This window comes from Diplotaxodon limnothrissa, linkage group LG7 (assembly GCF_057381915.1).
Source record: "Diplotaxodon limnothrissa isolate DT_005_m linkage group LG7, D_limnothrissa_male_GT1.1, whole genome shotgun sequence".
NCBI classification, from domain to species: Eukaryota; Metazoa; Chordata; class Actinopteri; order Cichliformes; family Cichlidae; genus Diplotaxodon; species Diplotaxodon limnothrissa.
The window spans coordinates 8180412-8200294 of record NC_140602.1 but is presented as its reverse complement, the minus strand read 5'-3'; the positions used below and the strand labels follow the sequence as shown (position 1 = coordinate 8200294).

At 42.0% G+C, this 19883-nt stretch overlaps 1 protein-coding gene across 2 annotated transcripts; it reads right to left on the bottom strand.

Annotated features, from left to right (window-relative positions):
- Positions 1 to 73: 73 nt before the first annotated feature.
- rassf8a (Ras association domain family member 8a) lies at positions 74 to 14295 on the bottom strand. 2 transcript variants are annotated; one of them, XM_085359091.1, is made up of 6 exons: positions 13981 to 14295; positions 9050 to 9249; positions 6776 to 7575; positions 6422 to 6619; positions 3745 to 3889; positions 74 to 1883 (listed from the first exon to the last, which is right to left on the bottom strand). In XM_085359091.1, the coding sequence occupies exons 2-6, from the start codon at positions 9150 to 9152 to the stop codon at positions 1762 to 1764; spliced, it is 1368 nt and encodes a 455-aa protein (XP_085215217.1). In that variant the 5' UTR covers positions 9153 to 9249; positions 13981 to 14295; the 3' UTR covers positions 74 to 1761. The 2 variants fall into 2 exon arrangements, with proteins under 2 accessions (XP_085215217.1, XP_085215218.1); XM_085359092.1 differs by having other exon boundaries at positions 14165 to 14295.
- Positions 14296 to 19883: the final 5588 nt, after the last annotated feature.

Genomic DNA, 19883 nt, shown 5'->3' with positions numbered 1-19883 from the left:
TTTTCATTTACACCCATGGGCTGTTTTTAACACTTACATCAAGCACCAGCGACACATTTAATTTTGTCAGATGGTTTATTGAACCATGCAATCCATGTCATATCAGCAACCTGTTACAGCCATACATCTGTCAACACTTTGCAGTATATTAAGGCAGAGAAGAAGAAGAAAAAACAACAACAAAAAACAGGTTATGTACAGTCGACATCTTACGCTTTTCTAGAAGATATGCAGCTGTAAACAACGACCATAACTATGAGACAGTACTGATCCAACCTACAGTATAAATGTGCTGCATGACAAGTAATAAATCTAAACTAATGTTTACTTCATTTTACAGCACTACTGTTATGGTGACAATAATACACCAAGGGGAAAAAAAGCATGAAAACTAATGTACTTTCCTTCCACAGGGACACAAAAAAACAAAAACAAACAAAAAAACAACAACTATAGAAAAAAAATACTATATACTCTTTGCTGCTGTGCCGTTTTAGCTTCTCTCACTAATATCTACTCACATTTGGTCTAAACTGGCTCATTCCTTAAATGGCCCCACTAAAGATTTACTGTACATTATTTGAATACACCCACTGTGGAATTGATATAAGGCACTTTGATGTAATTAGCAGCTGGACTACAACCCAAGGAGTTCACACGTTTGTGTTCGCGTGCACACACACACACACACACACACACACACACTTTACTACTTAATAAGGGCTTCATACCTTGGCTATTTTGATGCGCATAGTTACAAACAAACTCTAATAGACACACTAGCTTAGCTGGAACTATCCACCCTATTACTACATGCCTCCATTTTCAGATATAACTAACAGATTAAATGGAGTGTGGTTGCTGTGCACATTCATATATGGACAACATAATCATGCATCAAGACCTGCCTATCTTTGGCCACATGATAATCAAGAAAAACAAGCATAACACATTTGGCAAAAATATAGTGTGAGGACACAAAATGAAGAAAAAAAACAAACAAAAAACAAAAATCAGTGTAAAAGGATTAATAACACCATTTCAGTGTGCAGATATTACTGCAGGAATGAGGAACAGCATTGGTATGACGGTAAATGCACCGCTTGGTAATAAAATATACTAATCCACTAAATAAAGATGAAAAGTAAGAAAACATATTTACAATAAGCCATCATTTTGGTGCATACAGAATGCAACATTCTACAGTAAGGAAAGCATTTGTGCATAGTTTTAATTTGAACAAAGATCGCAGGAATAGATTCTGATATGCAAAATGATGGATTGTTCACAATTTTACTCTAAGTAGATCCTTCACTTATTTAAGAATCAGCTGATTTTAAAGACACAAGGTTCATAGGTTCACATACCCAAAATTCCAAAGGCAATAGTTTTGATTCACCATGCTATGCAGAAAACAATAAACATCATTCAGCAGGTACTGAAGTGAGAGTACATCAGGTGGATATGTTTATAACAAAAAGCCAGATGTTTACATGGTAATTTATTGGTTCTGTTATCATTTTTTTTTTCATGCCATAGCTGCTAACCATCTCTCATTCCTACCAAGTGCTCCATGCCTTTTAGTCAAAGATTACATCTTCAAAGTAAAGGTTGCCTTAATTGAGAAAAAAAACAAAAACAGTGCATAGTAGTGTGCTACGGAGGCATTCTGTACTAAAATATCAACTTACAAAACTGTTCTGGGGTGAAACTGGCTGTTGGCACGGGGGCAAGATGTGTTGCTTCCACAGCAGAACCGTCTCACACATAGATCCCTTCTGGGTTCAGACCAGAGCTGAGAGGACTGTGAAGGGCCCGGAGATGATTGGGCATTGGGTGGGTTGACACAGGGCGCTTTAACGAGCCAGACAGGGGCACTAAATCTAACAACAAATATAAAAACATCACCAAAATGAGAAACAATAATTATCAAGAGCATTTCAAAATTTTAATAATAAAAGCATTGGACTGTGGCAAGCGGCATCAAAGACTAACATTTAGCTTTTTTTTTTAATTGAAAACTTGATTTATGATCAACTAATGCCCCAAAGCTTATGAATAAATGCAAATTTTAATGGTGAGATTTCCAAATGACAACCATTAGTTAAAAACATACACATGCTGATGATGTAATGCAGTGTAATTTTGCTAAACGGGCACCAGGGGGCAGGATTGGGCCATGCAAAGAATCAGCCAGTGCAGTTAATTTTAATGGCCAGGAACTAAACCTTTGTTGATTTACACTCTGCACTGAAGGTTACAAGAAGATCATCATCAACCCTCCATTATTACTTTTCATAATGAGAAACTATTACCATGAAGTGCATCTAAGAGATCCAATGGTGTAAACAGTTCAATTCAATTAGCACAAATCCAATGTGGCATACATTATTACACCATCAGTATAACCAAACTATATAACCAGCTTCACTATATGCACAGTAAATGGAATTCATTCAGATGAATGACTTCATTTAAATAAAGCGATTCAATATTCAGTATTAATAAACAGAAATCCAGGTTTTTATTTACTTAAAAATAAATGCTCAGTTTTTAAGGAGGTGTGAATGTGGAGTACCAAAATCATTCCTATGCATGAGAATAAAGGCTTAATTATTATCATATTTATGCCTTTGCATTTATACATTTGGTTCTGAGGTTGTTTTTTTAATGTTTTTACAAAGGCTGAATTGCAAAACTTAAGAGTTATATCCAACTGTGGGTTGGTATCGTAAAGTTTTTAACAACTAGCTGGATGATGGTTCATTTCCTTTGTTGCATTACTTTCTCACTGAGTGCTCTTAATTTATGTGTCAGCTGTCTGACGGTTTCTTGTAGGATGAGATAGCTTTGGTCCAATGACCCACCACAGAAACTTCTGAAGATATGAAGGAGTCAAGAATAAATAAACATAGCAAACAACTGATACTAGGTCTCCCTTTATCCAGACTGATGTGAAGATTAAAACTGCCACTGAAGGGGGTAATAAACTAGGTCTGAGCCCTTTACCTACCACAGTTTTCAGCAGGATAATCTCTCTCTCTTTCTCTCACGCAAACATACACTTAAGCTTTTATCCTACATAATAAAGAACTCTCACTCTTGCTCCCTATGAACATACATGGGCATACTGAGCTCCCTAGCAACCTTGCCTTGAGCCTTTGCCTTCCCAGTTTAACGAGTCAGTTGATGGGACAAGGTGAGGGAGAGCCATCGAGATACTTTTTTCTACCTACCAGTAATCTAATTTGAATCCCTAAAACCAAGTCTCGGCCCTCAGCAGTTAGTCTCTACCTGCTGGTCCAAGGTGAATACAATCCCTACAGTTTACAATGAGATTAAGCTCAAAGAAAACAAACACTTAAACACACAGCAGAGTCATTTTCACTCAGCATGCTGTTAAGACACGAGGCAGCAGAATAATGAGCACCTTGATGGAACAGACTGACTGTATTAATGCACAGGCAAACTCAATCTCAGCTTTCTTACTTCATTAAAAGAAAAAAAAAAAAAAAAAAAAAAAAAGATCACATGTTAAGCATGTGAAAAACCACCAAAGGCACGCTGCAATTTGACATACCATTAGTTCAAAGAAACCACTGTTACAGACTCCACACTTTGGCTAAAAAAAAAAAGCATCCATATTGCAATACGGAGTTGTAGTTACATATTTTACTCCAAAGAAAACTTCCCAGAAGACCCGAAACAGCTACTTATTCAATGTTTGGAAGAAAATTTCAATACCTATACCGGGGCTGTTGTGGGTACTTCCTTCCTCAGCAGGTTCAGCTGGCAGTACAGTGACCTTGGTGCCAGTCTGCTTGATGAACTGCTGCAGGTTAACCTGCCTCAGCTCCTTGGTCAGCTGCTCCAGGTCATGCTGCATGTCCTTCAATAAAAAAAACGCAGCAGTGGGAGAAATTATTTTTCAGAAGACCGCAAAGCATTACCAGTAGCTTCAGACAGCTTCTTTTTCCATGAAAAGTTCAGACAAATGCTCAAAATGTTTGACTAATTAAAAAAAAAAAAAAAAAAAAAACAACAACAAAAAAACCATCACATAGAACAACAGCACTTGTTTGTTATCTGTGGTTTGTTATCAGTGTTTCCTATTGATTCTAAATTGAGTGAGTAATTGTTACAGGAAAAATGATTCTATGTTTCTTTACCTTCTTTTAAATGTACAAAGATGCCCTTTTGTCTATGGTTAGATTAGTTTAGAATTATCCTTTTAGACTTTCTCAGCAAAGACATACTGTTTTGGGACATATTGTTTTAGATTGTTTTATCTCTCACAGCTTTCTCCCAGCTCTCTGCTGACGAGACTAGCACCACATTTGGAGTTGTTTATTTTATCTGTTTTGTATTTTCTTATCCTGTTCTCACTGTGTTTCCTATAAAAAGTGCCCAGCCTCTGTACACGGCGTGAGTTGTTCTGAACAGCTTACCCGTGTGCACGTTAAAGCATAAAAAGTGATCTTGTCTCATTGTGTCTTTATTTCTCCTGGGTCTTTTACAGAGTTTTCCCCCAACATTTCTTGGTCCTTCGGAGCCGGAGCGCCTCCATCGTGTCCCATCTCCGTGACCAGTCCACGTTGTTCGTCTGTCGACAGCTCACACACCAGGTGTGTGGTAAAAGACCAAGGGCGTTAAATTCGAGTCTTGGCCAACGTCTTAGAAAGCGACCCACGGTGGTGGGGCCCGATCGAGGTGGACCAGACCCGGCGACACTGACCAGGTAGATACAGACACACTGACACAATCTTGCGTAAAAGCGCGTTTTGAATTCAGGGAATTTAAAATAGCGGAAGTGGCTCGTCGACTGGTAGCTCTGGGAGCTCGTCGACTCGTAGCGTAGCTCGTCGACTGGTAGCTCTGGGAGCTCGTCGACTCGTAGCTTTGGAGCTCTGGGTAGCTCCCCCAGCTGGGTCTAGACTGGGTCTAGGGAGTAAGTAGCTCTGGGAGCTCCCCTTATCTTAAGGGTTCCGGTCGCGCGCGCGTCGAAGCTGTGAATGTGAATGTATGTGTGTGTATTGTTTTAATTAACAGAGCAAGCTGAATTTTCACGGTCCAATAAGAGACTGAGCTGCTCCTACTGTGTTTTTCTTTTACTGCTATTCACTGACGTGCTGGTGAGTTGAGAGAACGGTCGAGTTCCGTCTCGTAAAGTTCACACCGCTTTTGGAAATAGTCCGAAAGTAGAAGGGCGTGTGAGCAACCACTCTCGTCTCTAATACCAGCGAAGGTGATAGCAGCTGTATCGTGTATATATTACTTAAACAAAAATAAGTAAATACATAAATAAGATGGGTAATCAAGCAAGTGAAATTAAAACTCACTCCTGCTGACGAGCAGTGGTGAGAAAAGAAAAGTCCAGACGCCGGACAAAAACAGTGTCTGTAAACTGAGAGATTTAAGAAAACAAAATATAAACAGTCGGAAGAACAGAATCCAACTGCCAATTTAGTAAAACCAGAAGACGAGACACTGTGCAGTCCCCACAATCCTTTTATTTTTTGAAGTTCTCATCCTTTTATTTTTTGAAGTTTTCATTTTAAATATAAAGTTTTCATCCTTTATTTGTTGTAGTTTTCATTTTAAATATAAGGTTTTCATCATTTTAAATATAAGGTTTTCATCCTTTATTTTTTGTAGTTTAGTTTTATTATTTTTTCTTGTTTATTCCACTTGTTATTTCATTTATGATTTTCTTTTTTCTTTTTATTATTTTATTTTGTTTTATTCTTTAGACCAAATGACTTCCATTTCTGCTATGCTGACATTTTGAAAATTAAAAAATTGCTTAAGATACTTAATAAATAACCTTCACAGACAATTGTTGTATCCATTTAAAATAAGTTAAAACAGGAGGGAATGTTACAGGAAAAATGATTCTATGTTTCTTTACCTTCTTTTAAATGTACAAAGATGCCCTTTTGTCTATGGTTAGATTAGTTTAGAATTATCCTTTTAGACTTTCTCAGCAAAGACATACTGTTTTGGGACATATTGTTTTAGATTGTTTTATCTCTCACAGCTTTCTCCCAGCTCTCTGCTGACGAGACTAGCACCACATTTGGAGTTGTTTATTTTATCTGTTTTGTATTTTCTTATCCTGTTCTCACTGTGTTTCCTATAAAAAGTGCCCAGCCTCTGTACACGGCGTGAGTTGTTCTGAACAGCTTACCCGTGTGCACGTTAAAGCATAAAAAGTGATCTTGTCTCATTGTGTCTTTATTTCTCCTGGGTCTTTTACAGAGTTTTCCCCCAACAGTAATACTCAGCACTCCTCTATCACTGTTCCTCACAGCTTAGAGGAACAGTGCTAAAGAAGAGCTTGCTGATAGAGTTGTGTTATAATTACATCATTCTGCAGCAGTGTTTTCATAGAAAGTTTGCACACTGCATTCAAATCAGTCACCTGCAATTTCTTGCTACTCTGTCCAAGCGACCTGTCCACAGCTTTGCAACTGCTCTCCAGCTGGACAGCCTGTCTTTCTTGGGCCTTCAATTCTGATTTGATCCTAAGGACCTGAGCCCGAGCCTCAGCCTCACTGACCCACTGGGTCTCCTGCCGCTCTCTCTGCAGTTTCTCTTCTTCCAGGCCTGCCTCTACACCCTGAAGGTGGAAGAAAAAGAAAGAAACTAAACTACTCAGGAAAAGGAAGGAAGAAAAGATGACTAGAAAGTCTGTAAAACCTTTGAAACAATGATAAAAACGTATTTTCCGCCCACAAATCCAATCTAACAAAAAAAGCTCCCACATACAACACACCTGCACCATTGCCAGTTTCTCCTCAATCTCCAGTTCACAGCTCTGCAGACGCCCACGAAGCTCCTGCAGCCTTTCCTCCAGCTGTCTCTCACTTTCAAGCTCAATTTGTAGCTCAGTGGCCCAAAACTCCTCTTCCTCCATCTCCACCTCATTCTTCCTCAGGTACTTCTCCAACCTCAGGATCTCCTCTATTAACCCTCCACCTACACCTGGGTTCCCAGCGCACCCTTCACCTCGCCCCCCTCGTCCTTCAGCCCAGACTTGAAGTTCAGCTTCATAGGCCTCAAGCTTTTTTTCCAACACGTTGAGAGTTTCTCTCTGCAGACCGACCAGCCTGACAAGATCTTCCATGCGGCAGGCCCAAAGGCTGGGGGACGTGGTCCCGATAGTGGGTCCAGCATGGTGAAGACTTCCTCCATTTCCTAGAAGAAGCCTTCGTTTGGCTTCGGCTTCACCAATCCGGCCTCCGCTCAGTATCTCCCTAAGGCTTCTGGGTGCACCAGTGAATGTAAGAGACTTGCGGCGGGGTTCACGGCGGCGAAGGGAGCGATCATTGGGATGACGAAGCTTTGCAAGCGGAGGGAGGCTTTGTCGATGCAAACCGCGTTCTGGCCCCCTGAGAGGGGGCCCTTCTGAGGGGGGTCTTTCAGTCAGTGAAGGGCCTGTGCGGTGCAGGATCAGCTGGACATCACCAGCATACTGGCCCCAAGTGTTCAGGGAAGCCACGGGGCTTTCGTGAGGGGCTAAGTGACGCTCAGTGTCGCGCCATTTTTCTACAAGAGTGTATCTTCCAGTGCGACCTGAAAACAACACAGTATAGCACATTTACATTTACGTGACAACTGCTGCTAGAAATAAATCTCTAAAACAAAGTCATAGAAATGCAGTTGTGATGTGATCAACATACACTAAACATTAACTAAGAAAACTTGGGTCCTAATATTCAACTGGATGTTGAGACGACAAAGTCTGAAAGATGTGCGTCTAGCATTCAAACTCCAGAGATCCCATTCTGATCAGGTATCTGTGGGAAATGCTGGAAAAACTACCTTATGAACCTAAAAACCTGCCACCAGCAAACCAGTGCCAAGAGTCCCACTTTCACACCATATTCTGGCAGGACAAGAGAGACCTACAAATATTATGCAAGTGGTTTTAATTGATTGGTGTTTACAATCTTTCCAACCTTTAAACCATTAGCACACACAGATTAGAATGATGACCTCATTGGAATGATTTTTCTGGCTGCATTAACAATAACAGTTAACAATTTCACCCAGCTTATTTACATGGTTTCTGAAACACCTTATAGTGGTTTTTATAACTGCAGCAAGAGCATTGAGTCTCACACTATAGAGTACAGTCTGAACATACTGTAAAAATACTGTCTGGAATACAGAACATTCAGCCTAAACAGGATGCGAGCTGCACAGATCTGCATTGTTGGGGTGTTATTAAGCGATTTCAGCTCAATGAGCAATTCTTTCACAGTACATTTCATTCAATGATTATAACAAAGAAACTGCTTTCTGCTGTTTAGGGAAAACGTAGACACAACACTTAGTAGTAGAGTGCAGACAGAAAAGGTTTAAGTACCAGATCAATACTGATGTCTGATCACTTAACATGGCGTTAAAAAGCAAAGGAGGGGGCTCAGAAGTGCTGCTTTCTCAGTTTGGCAGGAGACTGAGGGATGAGTCAGACTTTCCTTCCTCCCCCTCCTCCTACCCTGGGCTTTGTGGAGAGTGATGTCAATACAGTATGCTCAAGTGCCCCTATTCTTGCAGGAACCATATGGAAAGAGAGAGTAGGGTGTTGAGATTTAAGGAAGTACCAATGAAGCCTATGACCCACTACATCTCTGCAGGGACTTAGCATGTAGGCAGGAGAGTCTGTTTTTTCACTTCATTAGGACTTACTTGGCATTTAGGGGATTTAAACCAAGATTAAAGCTTTGTGGGTTGGCTAACGCATAAAAATACACTTGATGAAAGTTAATGTCTGTTCAGTGTTTGTGGTATTAAAAAAATATTTGTAAACTATTCAACCATTGGGCCAACATGTATAAGAAAAAGAATTTATTAATATTAGCCAATTATCAGTGTCTTTTTACAGCAGGTGTAACCTTTCATGTTTTCATGATGACATTTTTGTGCAGAAATCAGTTACTTACTGATGCATGACAATACTAATACATTCACACTACTTGAATCATTTTGAATGAACTTCTTTAGGTGTGCTTATTGTAGCTTTCATAAAATAGGGATTATTTACCTATGGCCTGTGCCAGAGCAATCACCACTTCCTGGCAGGTGGTTGCCTCAGTGACCCCACAGACAACCCTCTGGACTCCATCCACCCATACCTTGAGCTCCATGCTGGGTCAGAAGCAAGGGGGCCGGGTGCTGCGTGCTGGCCCCAACATTACTGAAGGTGGCAATGGCAGGGCAGCGGAAGCCCCTCTGATTAATTCGCTGTGGAGAGAACAAGGGGAAACAGGAAGTCTTTAGTCTGCATGTACTCAAGGCCAAAGGTGTATACTTCCTACTTGTTAACAAGAACCCAGTTGAGAAGGGAAAAATAATAATGTGGAGGTAGAGTGGCGCTATTTTCGCAGTAGGTTAAGGTAAGAAATAATCCAGTGAGAGTGACTCAAAGAGACTGGCATGCCAGGGCCAGCTGGCCATAACGCTGTTGTTTTGTTCTTCTCTATGAATAGGTACATGTCTGTTGGGGGTGCAGGAAGAGAGTGCCAGGAGACATTCCCAAGGCCAGTTCCTGCTTTTGTACAGCTGCGACGAAAGAAAGATTAACTCAGTTAGCAGGGTGGACAGAAACAGAGAAGGAATGTAAATGTAATTTAAAACAAAGGAAAGAAAGAATTACAACACAGGGGAGTAGAGATTCGTTTTGGATGCGTGCTCACGGTTCTGTAAAATGGCCGTGGCATGTATATCGTATTGACAGAATCCCTTATTCTCCACTGTGGAACAATACAGCAAAATACAAGAAAAGATGTATCCTCGTGAAGTTTGTTTAATATTAACATTGACTGATTTATACCAACAGCTATGTGGCTATGCCTATGAAAGCTGGTTACTTACACAAAGATGTAAATAACCAGTGACAAAACACCACACAAGAAACAAGAATCTACATGGAGGCATCTGTCGACATGCACTTCAAGGACAGCAACCGAATGAATGCATACTTTCTCTGCAGACCTGTATCACTCTCCATGAATCTAACCTTCAATGCACCTACACTACTGTGTCAAAAGGTTCTTTTGTTCACCCCCCGCCCCGCCGTTAAACCTCCTGTACGCCCCACATATCCCCTGTCCACAACCACAAAGTCACCATCGCCAATAGTTTTTCTAAATATGGTCAAGACGTTGTGCAGTGCTACAAGGTATGGTATGCAAGAATAGAGAAACAGAAGTAGACTTCTTAATAATATTTACTGTTTTAAAAGATGGTCCTCAAAGCCTATCAGAAATTTAAGTTGATATTTTTAAAATGATTGTTTTTAGAAATTTAAAAACAGCCAAAGTGTTGGATTAAAAAAAAATTTTAAAAAATCTTTTAATCCTCCAATTTTCATAATACTGACTGAAGAATTTTCTACCTATCTGCAATACAAAAAGCAGAAAAGCAAAAACCCTAGGTAGTTTCATTGCAGTGTGTGTTATGTATGTATGTGCACTAGTGTCATCTAGTTTCAGTGCTATTATCCTTCTTTTAAAACAGAACCTAAATGGCATTACATGCTTGAAGGACGTAGAGGAACATGAATAACGGCCAACACATGCAGACGCTTAGATTTTTCTGCCATCACCCAAAAGACCTTTTTCCAGGGGGGCGTAGAAACAGTAACAGGCACTGATTAGGTCTTGATGCAAAGCAGTCATAGTGGAGCAGCCAGAGGTGATCAGCCATTCTGATTGGAAGAAAAAAAGAAGAAAAAAAAAAAAACAAAACTATAGCAACACTTCCAGACTAATGGCATCTGGCTGAAAAGGATTTTAAAAAGACCACTGCATGGAACACTTTGTATTTCACTGGCATTAGAAATATCTGCTGGCTGATTCAGGGCTTCTTCTTTGCAAAAGCTCTATAAGACTCAGAGGGGAATTTACAAATGTCACTCGGTTTAGTCCAGGCTTGCAACATTTGTATTCATTACCATTAACCCAGAAAACCCAACTGATGATACAGGCACAGCGGTGCGAGGCAGAGTGCCATCCTGAGCCCTGCAAGCTCCATTCCTCTGGCCAGTCAAAGCCACAGCCTGGGGAGATGCCCACCTGCTGATTTGGGCAGCTTGTGTTTTGCCAGAGAAGCATTTCACAAGACAGAGAAACACTCGAATTTCTGCAAATTCTGCTTAAGCCCATTTGAGCCATGATCAGCTGCATAAAAAAAAAAAAACAACCCCAAATGACTTTAGTGACCGCTCACATTTGTTTCGGTCTGGTATTGGTTAAGTAGTCTTCTTTGAGTAGTGAGGTGTACGAGCAGAAATGAGCAGCCTGCCTGGCCGGCTGCTGATGACACTTCTCCAGACCTACAGGAGCATACCAAGCTGGCAGGGAAAAGGCTTCTACTGGCTGCTGCTGTAAACAAGCTACCATATGCTCCTGTGGGTGTTTCAGCACAACCAACACATTTCAGTAACATACAGTATACAGAAATACTGTAGGAGTTTCAATGTTAGAGCTTAAATACGGAACTGCGTCTTGGATTTACAGTCTGTCAGCCATCGCGATCTGGCAGGTGTATTGTGCATTTTATCAGTATGCTGAACAAGGAGACATCAAAGCCAGTGTGCTTCACCAAGGAAAAGGCCTGTAAAGCAGCAAAAACAAAACAAAACACAAGACTATGAAATAAAATTGTTCTTATAAAATTCCAGTTCCTGTCTATATTTGCTAACCATTGTTCAACAAGGTGGTAAACAATGCTACTAGCAGAGGTTCAGGCATTCAGGCATTATTGGAATTCGTATTCAGCATCTTTATTAATAAAGATTTATAGCAGAAGCCTTCTGAGATTTAAAACTCCCCCACACTGCTGTTAACTAAATACAATAGGATCCTTCTTACAGACTGGAGCAACAAAAGTCTTCTCTAAACCTTCCAGCCTATTACTTACCAAACTTTAATTCAAATTGCACACCCTGCAGGGTAGCATGTAATTAGTAGCAATTTATACTCTGCTGTAATTGGTAACAGACCTGTTGTGAAATAGATCACTGTGAGCAGCCAGAGACAGATGATGGTTTTATCGTGGAGGCGACTGGGTTGGAACAAACAGGAGTAATCTACTGCTTCCCTTTTAGTCAAGCGCTACAACTACATAAACAAGTATAATCCCTGGCCTTAAATCACTTGTGTGAGGCAAAAGTTTTTAATTAATGTAAGACACGCTGACATCATGGAACAATTGTGGCTAAAAGTTATCCATCTTGCACTGATGACCAGATAAAGAAGTTCCTGTTCACAGATATGCCAGCCTAGAGTGTGTACAATGTCCTGTGCAACTGTAAACATCACAGAGCATGGTAAGGACCAGAGAAAAGCCTTGATCCTGGAGAGTGAAAACTGATAACATACAGGGTATGCATTCCTGGGCTGTGAGAATCCAATAGGCCATGACTAAGAGATAAGAAAGCTATGGGGTCCTTTGCATAGTGATACTGGTGGCTATGGAAAGTACAACAGTAGGTAATGGCACCTAAATAACATGAACCTACAATAATAATAATTACAAGGTCAGAAAAATTGCGTTTGCAAGGCTCAAACTGAGGATTCCCAATTGATGGTTGTTGTCCATTTATTGCACCTATACTAAATCCGCTGAAAACGTAGCAGAAGATAATGGATTGCATTCAACATACTTATTACATGTGAAGCTTTTTAAATGTGTGTGCCTTAAGTAAATGCCCCAAGCCACCAAAGTAACCCCAAAAATAAGGACAAAAATGTTTCCAGCACTTCCTCAGAATTTGTGTTTTCGCTCTGAAGATAGGAGAGTTTGGGATTAAACCCCCATCCAGTTAGGCTACACCCAGCACCCACAGCTCTTGGGATGTCTCCAGTGGCCCCTTGCCCTGGAGCTACTCCTCTCTCTTTTTTTCTGTCTGGTTGATATTAAACTATTAAGCGCTGAAGCAACCTCCCCCATTTGGGAGGTCAGTGCTGGCAGAATCTGGAACATCTGGACAGCACGTTCAGCCAGCAATAATGCCGCCTTTGTTCCCTTGCCATATTCTCTGCTCACTAGCCAGCTTTAAAGAGCCAGAGGGCCAAGCAGCAGGCTCCTGCAGCAGGGCAGCACAGCGGCGGCTCAGCGGGGCAACCAGAGGCCTTTGGCCAATTTCTTTTACATGTTACTGTGGTTTGCAAAGCTGCAGCTGTGAGTCAAACTGTTGCGTATGCGTTTATAGAACTCAAATGGTTTTTACAGGAGCAACTGAAGTGGCAGCCACGAAAAAAAAAAGTGCCAATTATATATATATTTTTCCAGTCTGTAGGTGGTTGTTTTCAGCCTGGTCTTCATGGTTCTTTACAGAATGCAGAAAAGACCACCAAATGACTCGATTCCGCTACAAAACCCAAGTAATGCTCCAAGGCTGCAGAGAATAAGACATTGTGCAAGTGCAACAACTCTACAGGTTGGTTCTGCTGCACTTGGTGTGTGTGTGTGTCAAAGTGGTTAAAGCACTGGAGCTTTAGACACAATAAACCAAGTGGCTCTATATGCAGATTATTAAATTATTAAACATGCATACATACTTTTGAGACCATACGAGCTTGACATATTTGCAGAAGAAGCTGCAGCTTACCCGATATTGTGGAAAAACCCGGGGCAAGCCAACACAACACGGGCAAACATAGACTTTGAGCACGTCACATGATTGTAACTGACAATATTTCTAAAATTCACATGAAAGAACGCAAGGAGCATTGTGAGCTGAAACACCTCAAAAACAAGCACCTTCTAGCTGCTTGTGTAGCTCGAGCTGTAGTGGGTGTTGAGTGGGAGGAAGCCCGAGAAATGGCGATAGTGGGCTGTAGTGGGTCCTGAGCAGTCTAACTAAATTCTACTACAGAAATGTTTCCGTTATCTCCGCCTTACACGCAACTACAGCGGACTCAGCTGCGGCGCAATCTGCGAATAATCAACGTTGCGTAACGGTCTTACCTTTGCTGGATTAAAGTTAGTCCTTCCTGTCCGGACCGAAGTTTAGAGGGAAAACACAGGTAGAGGAGAGAATTCCGCAAAATTCGTCCTCCTTTTTCAGCATTGCCCAGTAAATCACTACCAACGAACTGCGACAAAGTCACGTTTCGAAAACAGAAAAAAAACAGAGGCTTAGGAAACCCACCGAAAACAGATGAACTGTCGCTTCAATCCGCGGTCCGAAAGTTTGTGTCAGTCCTCTCTAGGCACACAGTCTTTTGCGGTCTCACCAATAAGCTGCGGAAAAAGCCCCTCTCCCCCGTTTCATTACTCCTGCTGGAGTCGCATTGGAACTGGGACGCACCGCAAGGCATTGTGGACTGTTTTAAAGCTGCAATACACTGTGAGGGGGAGGATGACTTCCAGCCAACTTTTACAGATCCGCAGACTTTTTAAAAGAAGAAGAAAGATACCATGCAGGGTTTTCTTACATAAGGAAATACTGGAATAAGGGGGGATGTCGCGTAGGCTGTGACTGAAAATCTGCCCGTGAGAGAGCGAAAAAGCTTTGAACTACAGTTAGACTGCACCAAAAGAGTGAAAATAGACATTTAAACACCATCGTGTTTTACTTCCAGTTCTGTTGAGACACCATAAAGGCAAGCTCACATAAAGAGCTGATAAATCATCATTGTATCATCTAACTGAAAAAAAAGTCAAATTGGTGCTCTGAACACTTTTATTTTCAAACAACATCATTTACACTGTCAAATATTCATATTAGAAATCACGTGAATGAATTTGTAGGCTGCATTTACATTCCCTCAGTTTCTTGCAAATACACAGCATGTAGATGCATTCAAACTGATGCAAATGATGAAGATGAGCCTACAGCAGTGAGACCGCGTATAAACGGAGGCTTAGTGCCCTCTTGTGACAAAACAGACTTTCCTCTTAAATTCTTAAGGACAGAGAAGTGGTGCAATCAGTGGTTTAAGTGCTCTTAACCAACACGTCTGGTGAGGTTTACATTACTTCATCAGAGGTTTGGTATAAATGTATAAATTTTTATTTTACTGATGTGCATAATCGCTTTTGTAATAACCAATTTGATCTTTGCCAAATTGCTTTCAAAACTAAAGCACAGTGGACTGTGTCAGCAAGTATAATGTCTGATATACACTGAACAAAAATATAAACGCAACACTTTTGTTTTTGCTCCCATTCCCCATGGGATGGACGTAGAGACCTAAAATTCATTCCAGATACACAATATAACCATCCCTCCCAAACACTGGTCACAAATCAGTCCAAATGTGTGGTAGTGGGCACATCTGCTATATTGAGATAATCCATCCCACCTCACAGGTGTGCCACATCAGGATGCTGATCTGACATCATGAGTAGTGCACAGGTGTACCTCAGACTGCCCACAACAAAAGGCCACCCTGGAATGTGCAGTTTTGTCTCACAGCAAAATGCCACAGATGCCACAAGCAATGAGGGAGCGTGCAACTGGCATGCTGACAGCAGGAATGTCAACCAGATCTGTCGCCTGTGCATTGAATGTTCATTTCTCAACCATAAGCCGTCTCCACAGGCGTTTCAGAGAATATGGCGGCACATCCAACGGCCTCACAACCGCAGACTTCGTGTAACCACGCCAGCCCAGGACCTCCACATCCAGCAGGTTCACCTCCAAGATCGTCTGAGACCAGCCACCCAGACAGCTGCTGGAACAACTGGTTTGCACAACCAAACAATTTCTGCACAAACTGTCAGAAACCGTCTCAGGGACGCTCAACTGCATGCCCGTCGTCCTCATCGGGGTCTTGACCTGACTCCAGCTCGTCGCCGTAACAGACTTGTGTGGGCAAATGCTCACATTCGATGGCGTCTGGCACGTTGGAGAGGTGTGCGCTTCATGGATGAATCATGGTTCACATTGTTGAGGGCAGATGGCAGCTGAGAATGTCCCAGTTCTTGCATGGCCAGCATACTCACTGGACATGTCACCCATTGAGCATGTTCGGGATGTGCTTGACCGGCGTATACGACAGCGTGTACCAGTTCCCACGAATATCCAACAACCTCGCACAGCCATTGAAGTGGAGTGGACCAACATTCCACAGGCCACAATTGACAATCTGATAGACTCCATGCGACGATGTGTTGCACTGCATGAGGCAAATGGTGGTCACACCAGATACTGACCGGTTCTGGGTCCCCAGACCCCCAATAGCGCAAAAAACTGCACATTCCAGGGTGGCCTTTTGTTGTGGGCAGTCTGAGGTACACCTGTGCACTACTCATGATGTCAGATCAGCATCCTGATGTGGCACACCTGTGAGGTGGGATGGATTATCTCAATATAGCAGATGTGCCCACTACCACACATTTGGACTGATTTGTGACCAGTGTTTGGGAGGGATGTTTATATTGTATATCTGGAATGAATTTTAGGTCTCTACGTCCATCCCATGGGGAATGGGAGCAAAAACAAAAGTGTTGCGTTTATATTTTTGTTGAGTGTATATATATATATATATATATATATGTATATATATATATATATATATATATATATATATATATATATATATATATATATAAGGTCTGTTAGATCATTTTCAACATATATTGTGATCTTTAAAATATATATTTAGTCACTTTATATTCTTGGATTATTGTACACAAGCTTTTTATTCTACATTAGGTGTCTCTTCATTGGATATATCACCAGCTGCACAAGGCAACCCTATGATCAATGGCTAGGTGCTAAAATTCTGATATGGACTTGGGTACTAGGGTACTTTGACTGTAGGACCAACATATAGGATACTGATCTAAAAAGTTATGGAACACTTTTTGTTGTTATTATTTTTTTTAATCCAGCCCTGGAAGGATTGATGATTTTGTTCTCAGAAATGAGACACTACATGTGGGGGTCAGCGGTAGTTCAGACCATCTACTAATCAGAAGGTCGCTTGGTTGATTCCCGGCTCTTCTAGTCCATGTGTTGAGATATCCTTGTATCAGTTGGACTGTGTGTGTGTGACTGTTAGACAAGAACTCCTTAGTCATATATAAAAGTGAGGTGTGAACGAGACTTAAGTAAAAAGTGCTTTGAGTGCTCAAATTGAGTAAAATGTGTCATAGCACAGAAGCTTCTTTAATGTGCAGTTAAATACTTGGAGAGTGACACATTGGTTTTTGTAGTTTTGCCCCTGTGTGACACCACTGTAGAATCTAAATCAAACAATCGAGATGTGACTTGAGTACAGATTTTTAGCTTAGCAAAAAAAGAAAAAAGACATTAACTATTGAAGAATTAAAGCGTTTCATTAATATGACAATTGTCCACCAAAATTAAAAAATTTGTATCTTTGTCCAAAAACTTATGGACGTGATTTTACTGATGAACATGTGGCTGGAACATGCCTGTCACTGTGGAAATTACTTTTTGTCCAAAATTTGCTCTCATGTCTGCAAATAACAGTGCCTTTGATATGTGTAGTTCAATGGTGATACTATAGTTAGAGTTTCGTTGGTAGATAGGAGGTTTTTTTTTTTGTTCAATTAACATTTGAACCGTGTATGACTTTGAAAAGAGGGAACTTAAGAGTTCTCTCTTTTAACTACTTCCTTAGTTTTACACACTGTATATTTTTTTGAGATGTAGATACAATGCAGCATTTTCTCTGACACTAATGTAAAATTCCAGGCACAGATTATGATAATTACTGTTATTTGCTCACAGTATAATGAATGATGCGACCTTAATACGTTTGAGCATTTGATTATAGTCTTTTTCAGCTGTAAAGTTACCTCTTACCTGCACCTCTCTGACCTGGCATCTCTCCCTTCTGCTACACCCAATATACACACAAAAGATCAAGAGCACTGGGATTACAACCAAAACCGTGAGAACATGGCCGCAGGACGCTATTCCGATGCTTCAGGACTGTTTCCACTGCACAGACTGGGATGTATTCAAGGTGCAAGACACTGACAATCGTGTCGCATTGGACAGTTACACCTCCACTGTCTTGGACTACATCTGTTTCTGTGTGGACAATGTAACAACTTGGAAACGATTCCGTGTGTTCCCTAATAATCCACCCTGGATGACACACGGAGTTCAACAACTTATTCGAACAAGGAACAACGCTTTCAAATCCGGGGACCAGGAGGCATACAGTGCTGCCAGGGCCAACCTGAGAAGAGGCATCAAGACTGCCAAGCAGCAGCACAGGAGGCGTATCGAGGCCAGGTTTGAGAACAACACAAACCCAAGGCAGGTCTGGGAGGGCATCAGGGCTATCACGGACTACAAAAGAAGAACACCATCACCCTCAGCCGACAGTTCTACTCTGGCTGAGGATCTAAATCTCTTTTATGCCCGTTTTGACAGGGAGAACACCGACCCTGTCCTGTCCCCTCTCCCCTCAACCGACCCTGCTCCGGTCCTGAGCACTCATGAGCTGAGGCGTGTGTTCCGGAGCATTAACACCAGGAAGGCGGCCAGGCCGGATGGAGTGCTGGGCCGGGTGCTAAAAGACTGTGCTGCGGACCTGGCGGACGTCTTCACCTCTATATATAACACCTCGTTGTCCTGTTCACTGGTACCATCCTGTTTCAAAGCAGCAACCATCGTTCCCATCCCAAAACAGTCAAATGTCACATGTCTGAACGATTTCAGACCTGTGGCACTCACCCCCATTCCCGCCAAATGCCTGGAGAGACTGGTCATTAAACACATCAGAGCTGCTTTTCCACCATCCCTGGACTCGCACCAGTTTGCATACAGGGAGAACCGGTCAACCGAGGATGCGATCGCCACAGTGCTGCACACATTACTGAAGCACTTGGAACACAGGAACACCTATGCACGGCTCCTCTTTGTAGACTACAGCTCGGCTTTTAATACCATCCGGCCATACAAACTCCGTCCCAAACTCCACCAACTGGGACTTAACTCCTCTCTGTGCAACTGGATTGTGGACTTCCTCACTAACCGTAGACAGAGTGTCAGAGTGGGTAAGAACACCTCTTCCACCCTTGTGGTCAACACCGGTGCCCCTCAGGGGTGTGTTCTGAGCCCTCTGCTATACACTCTCTTCACCCATGACTGTATTTCCTCCTGCGCGTCCAATCTCATTGTTAAGTTTGCAGATGACACTACAGTGCTCGGACTTATATCCAACAATGATGAGACAAACTATAGGACAGAGGTGCAACAACTAGAGTCATGGTGCCACGACAATAACTTGGTCTTAAACACCAAAAAGACCAAGGAGATCATTGTAGATTTCCGGAAGAGGGGCCATAACAACCATCTGCCTCTCTTCATTGGCAGTGAGGCGGTGGAGAGGGTGAGCAGTTTTAAATTCTTGGGGGTAACTGTGACCGAGGACCTGTCCTGGGGCAACCATATCACCTCAGTTGTACGGAAGGCCCAACAGCGCCTCTACTACCTGAGGAGACTGCGGAGCGCACACATTCCCAGATCTCTGATGTTGAACTTCTACAACTGTGCCATCAGCAGCGTTCTGACGTATGGATTTCTAGTGTGGTTCCCCAGCTGCACCAAGGCCGATCAGCAAGCACTCCAGCGGGTGGTGAAAGAAGCTGGCAGAATTATTGGAACAAGTCTGCCAGAGATCAGTAATATCTTCCCCACTCGCTGTCTGAGGAGGGTGCACAGTATCCTGCGGGACCAACATCACCCTGCGCGCCACCTTTTCCATCTGCTGCTCTCAGGGAGAAGGTACAGGTCTATACAGGCCAGAACATCCAGACTGGCCAACAGCCTGTATCCACAGGCTGTGAGGCTCCTGAACTCTCTGCCCCCCTCTCACGGACAATAACCATATCCAACTTCTTAATAGCAATGAACTGGTCTGCATTGGTGCATCATATCT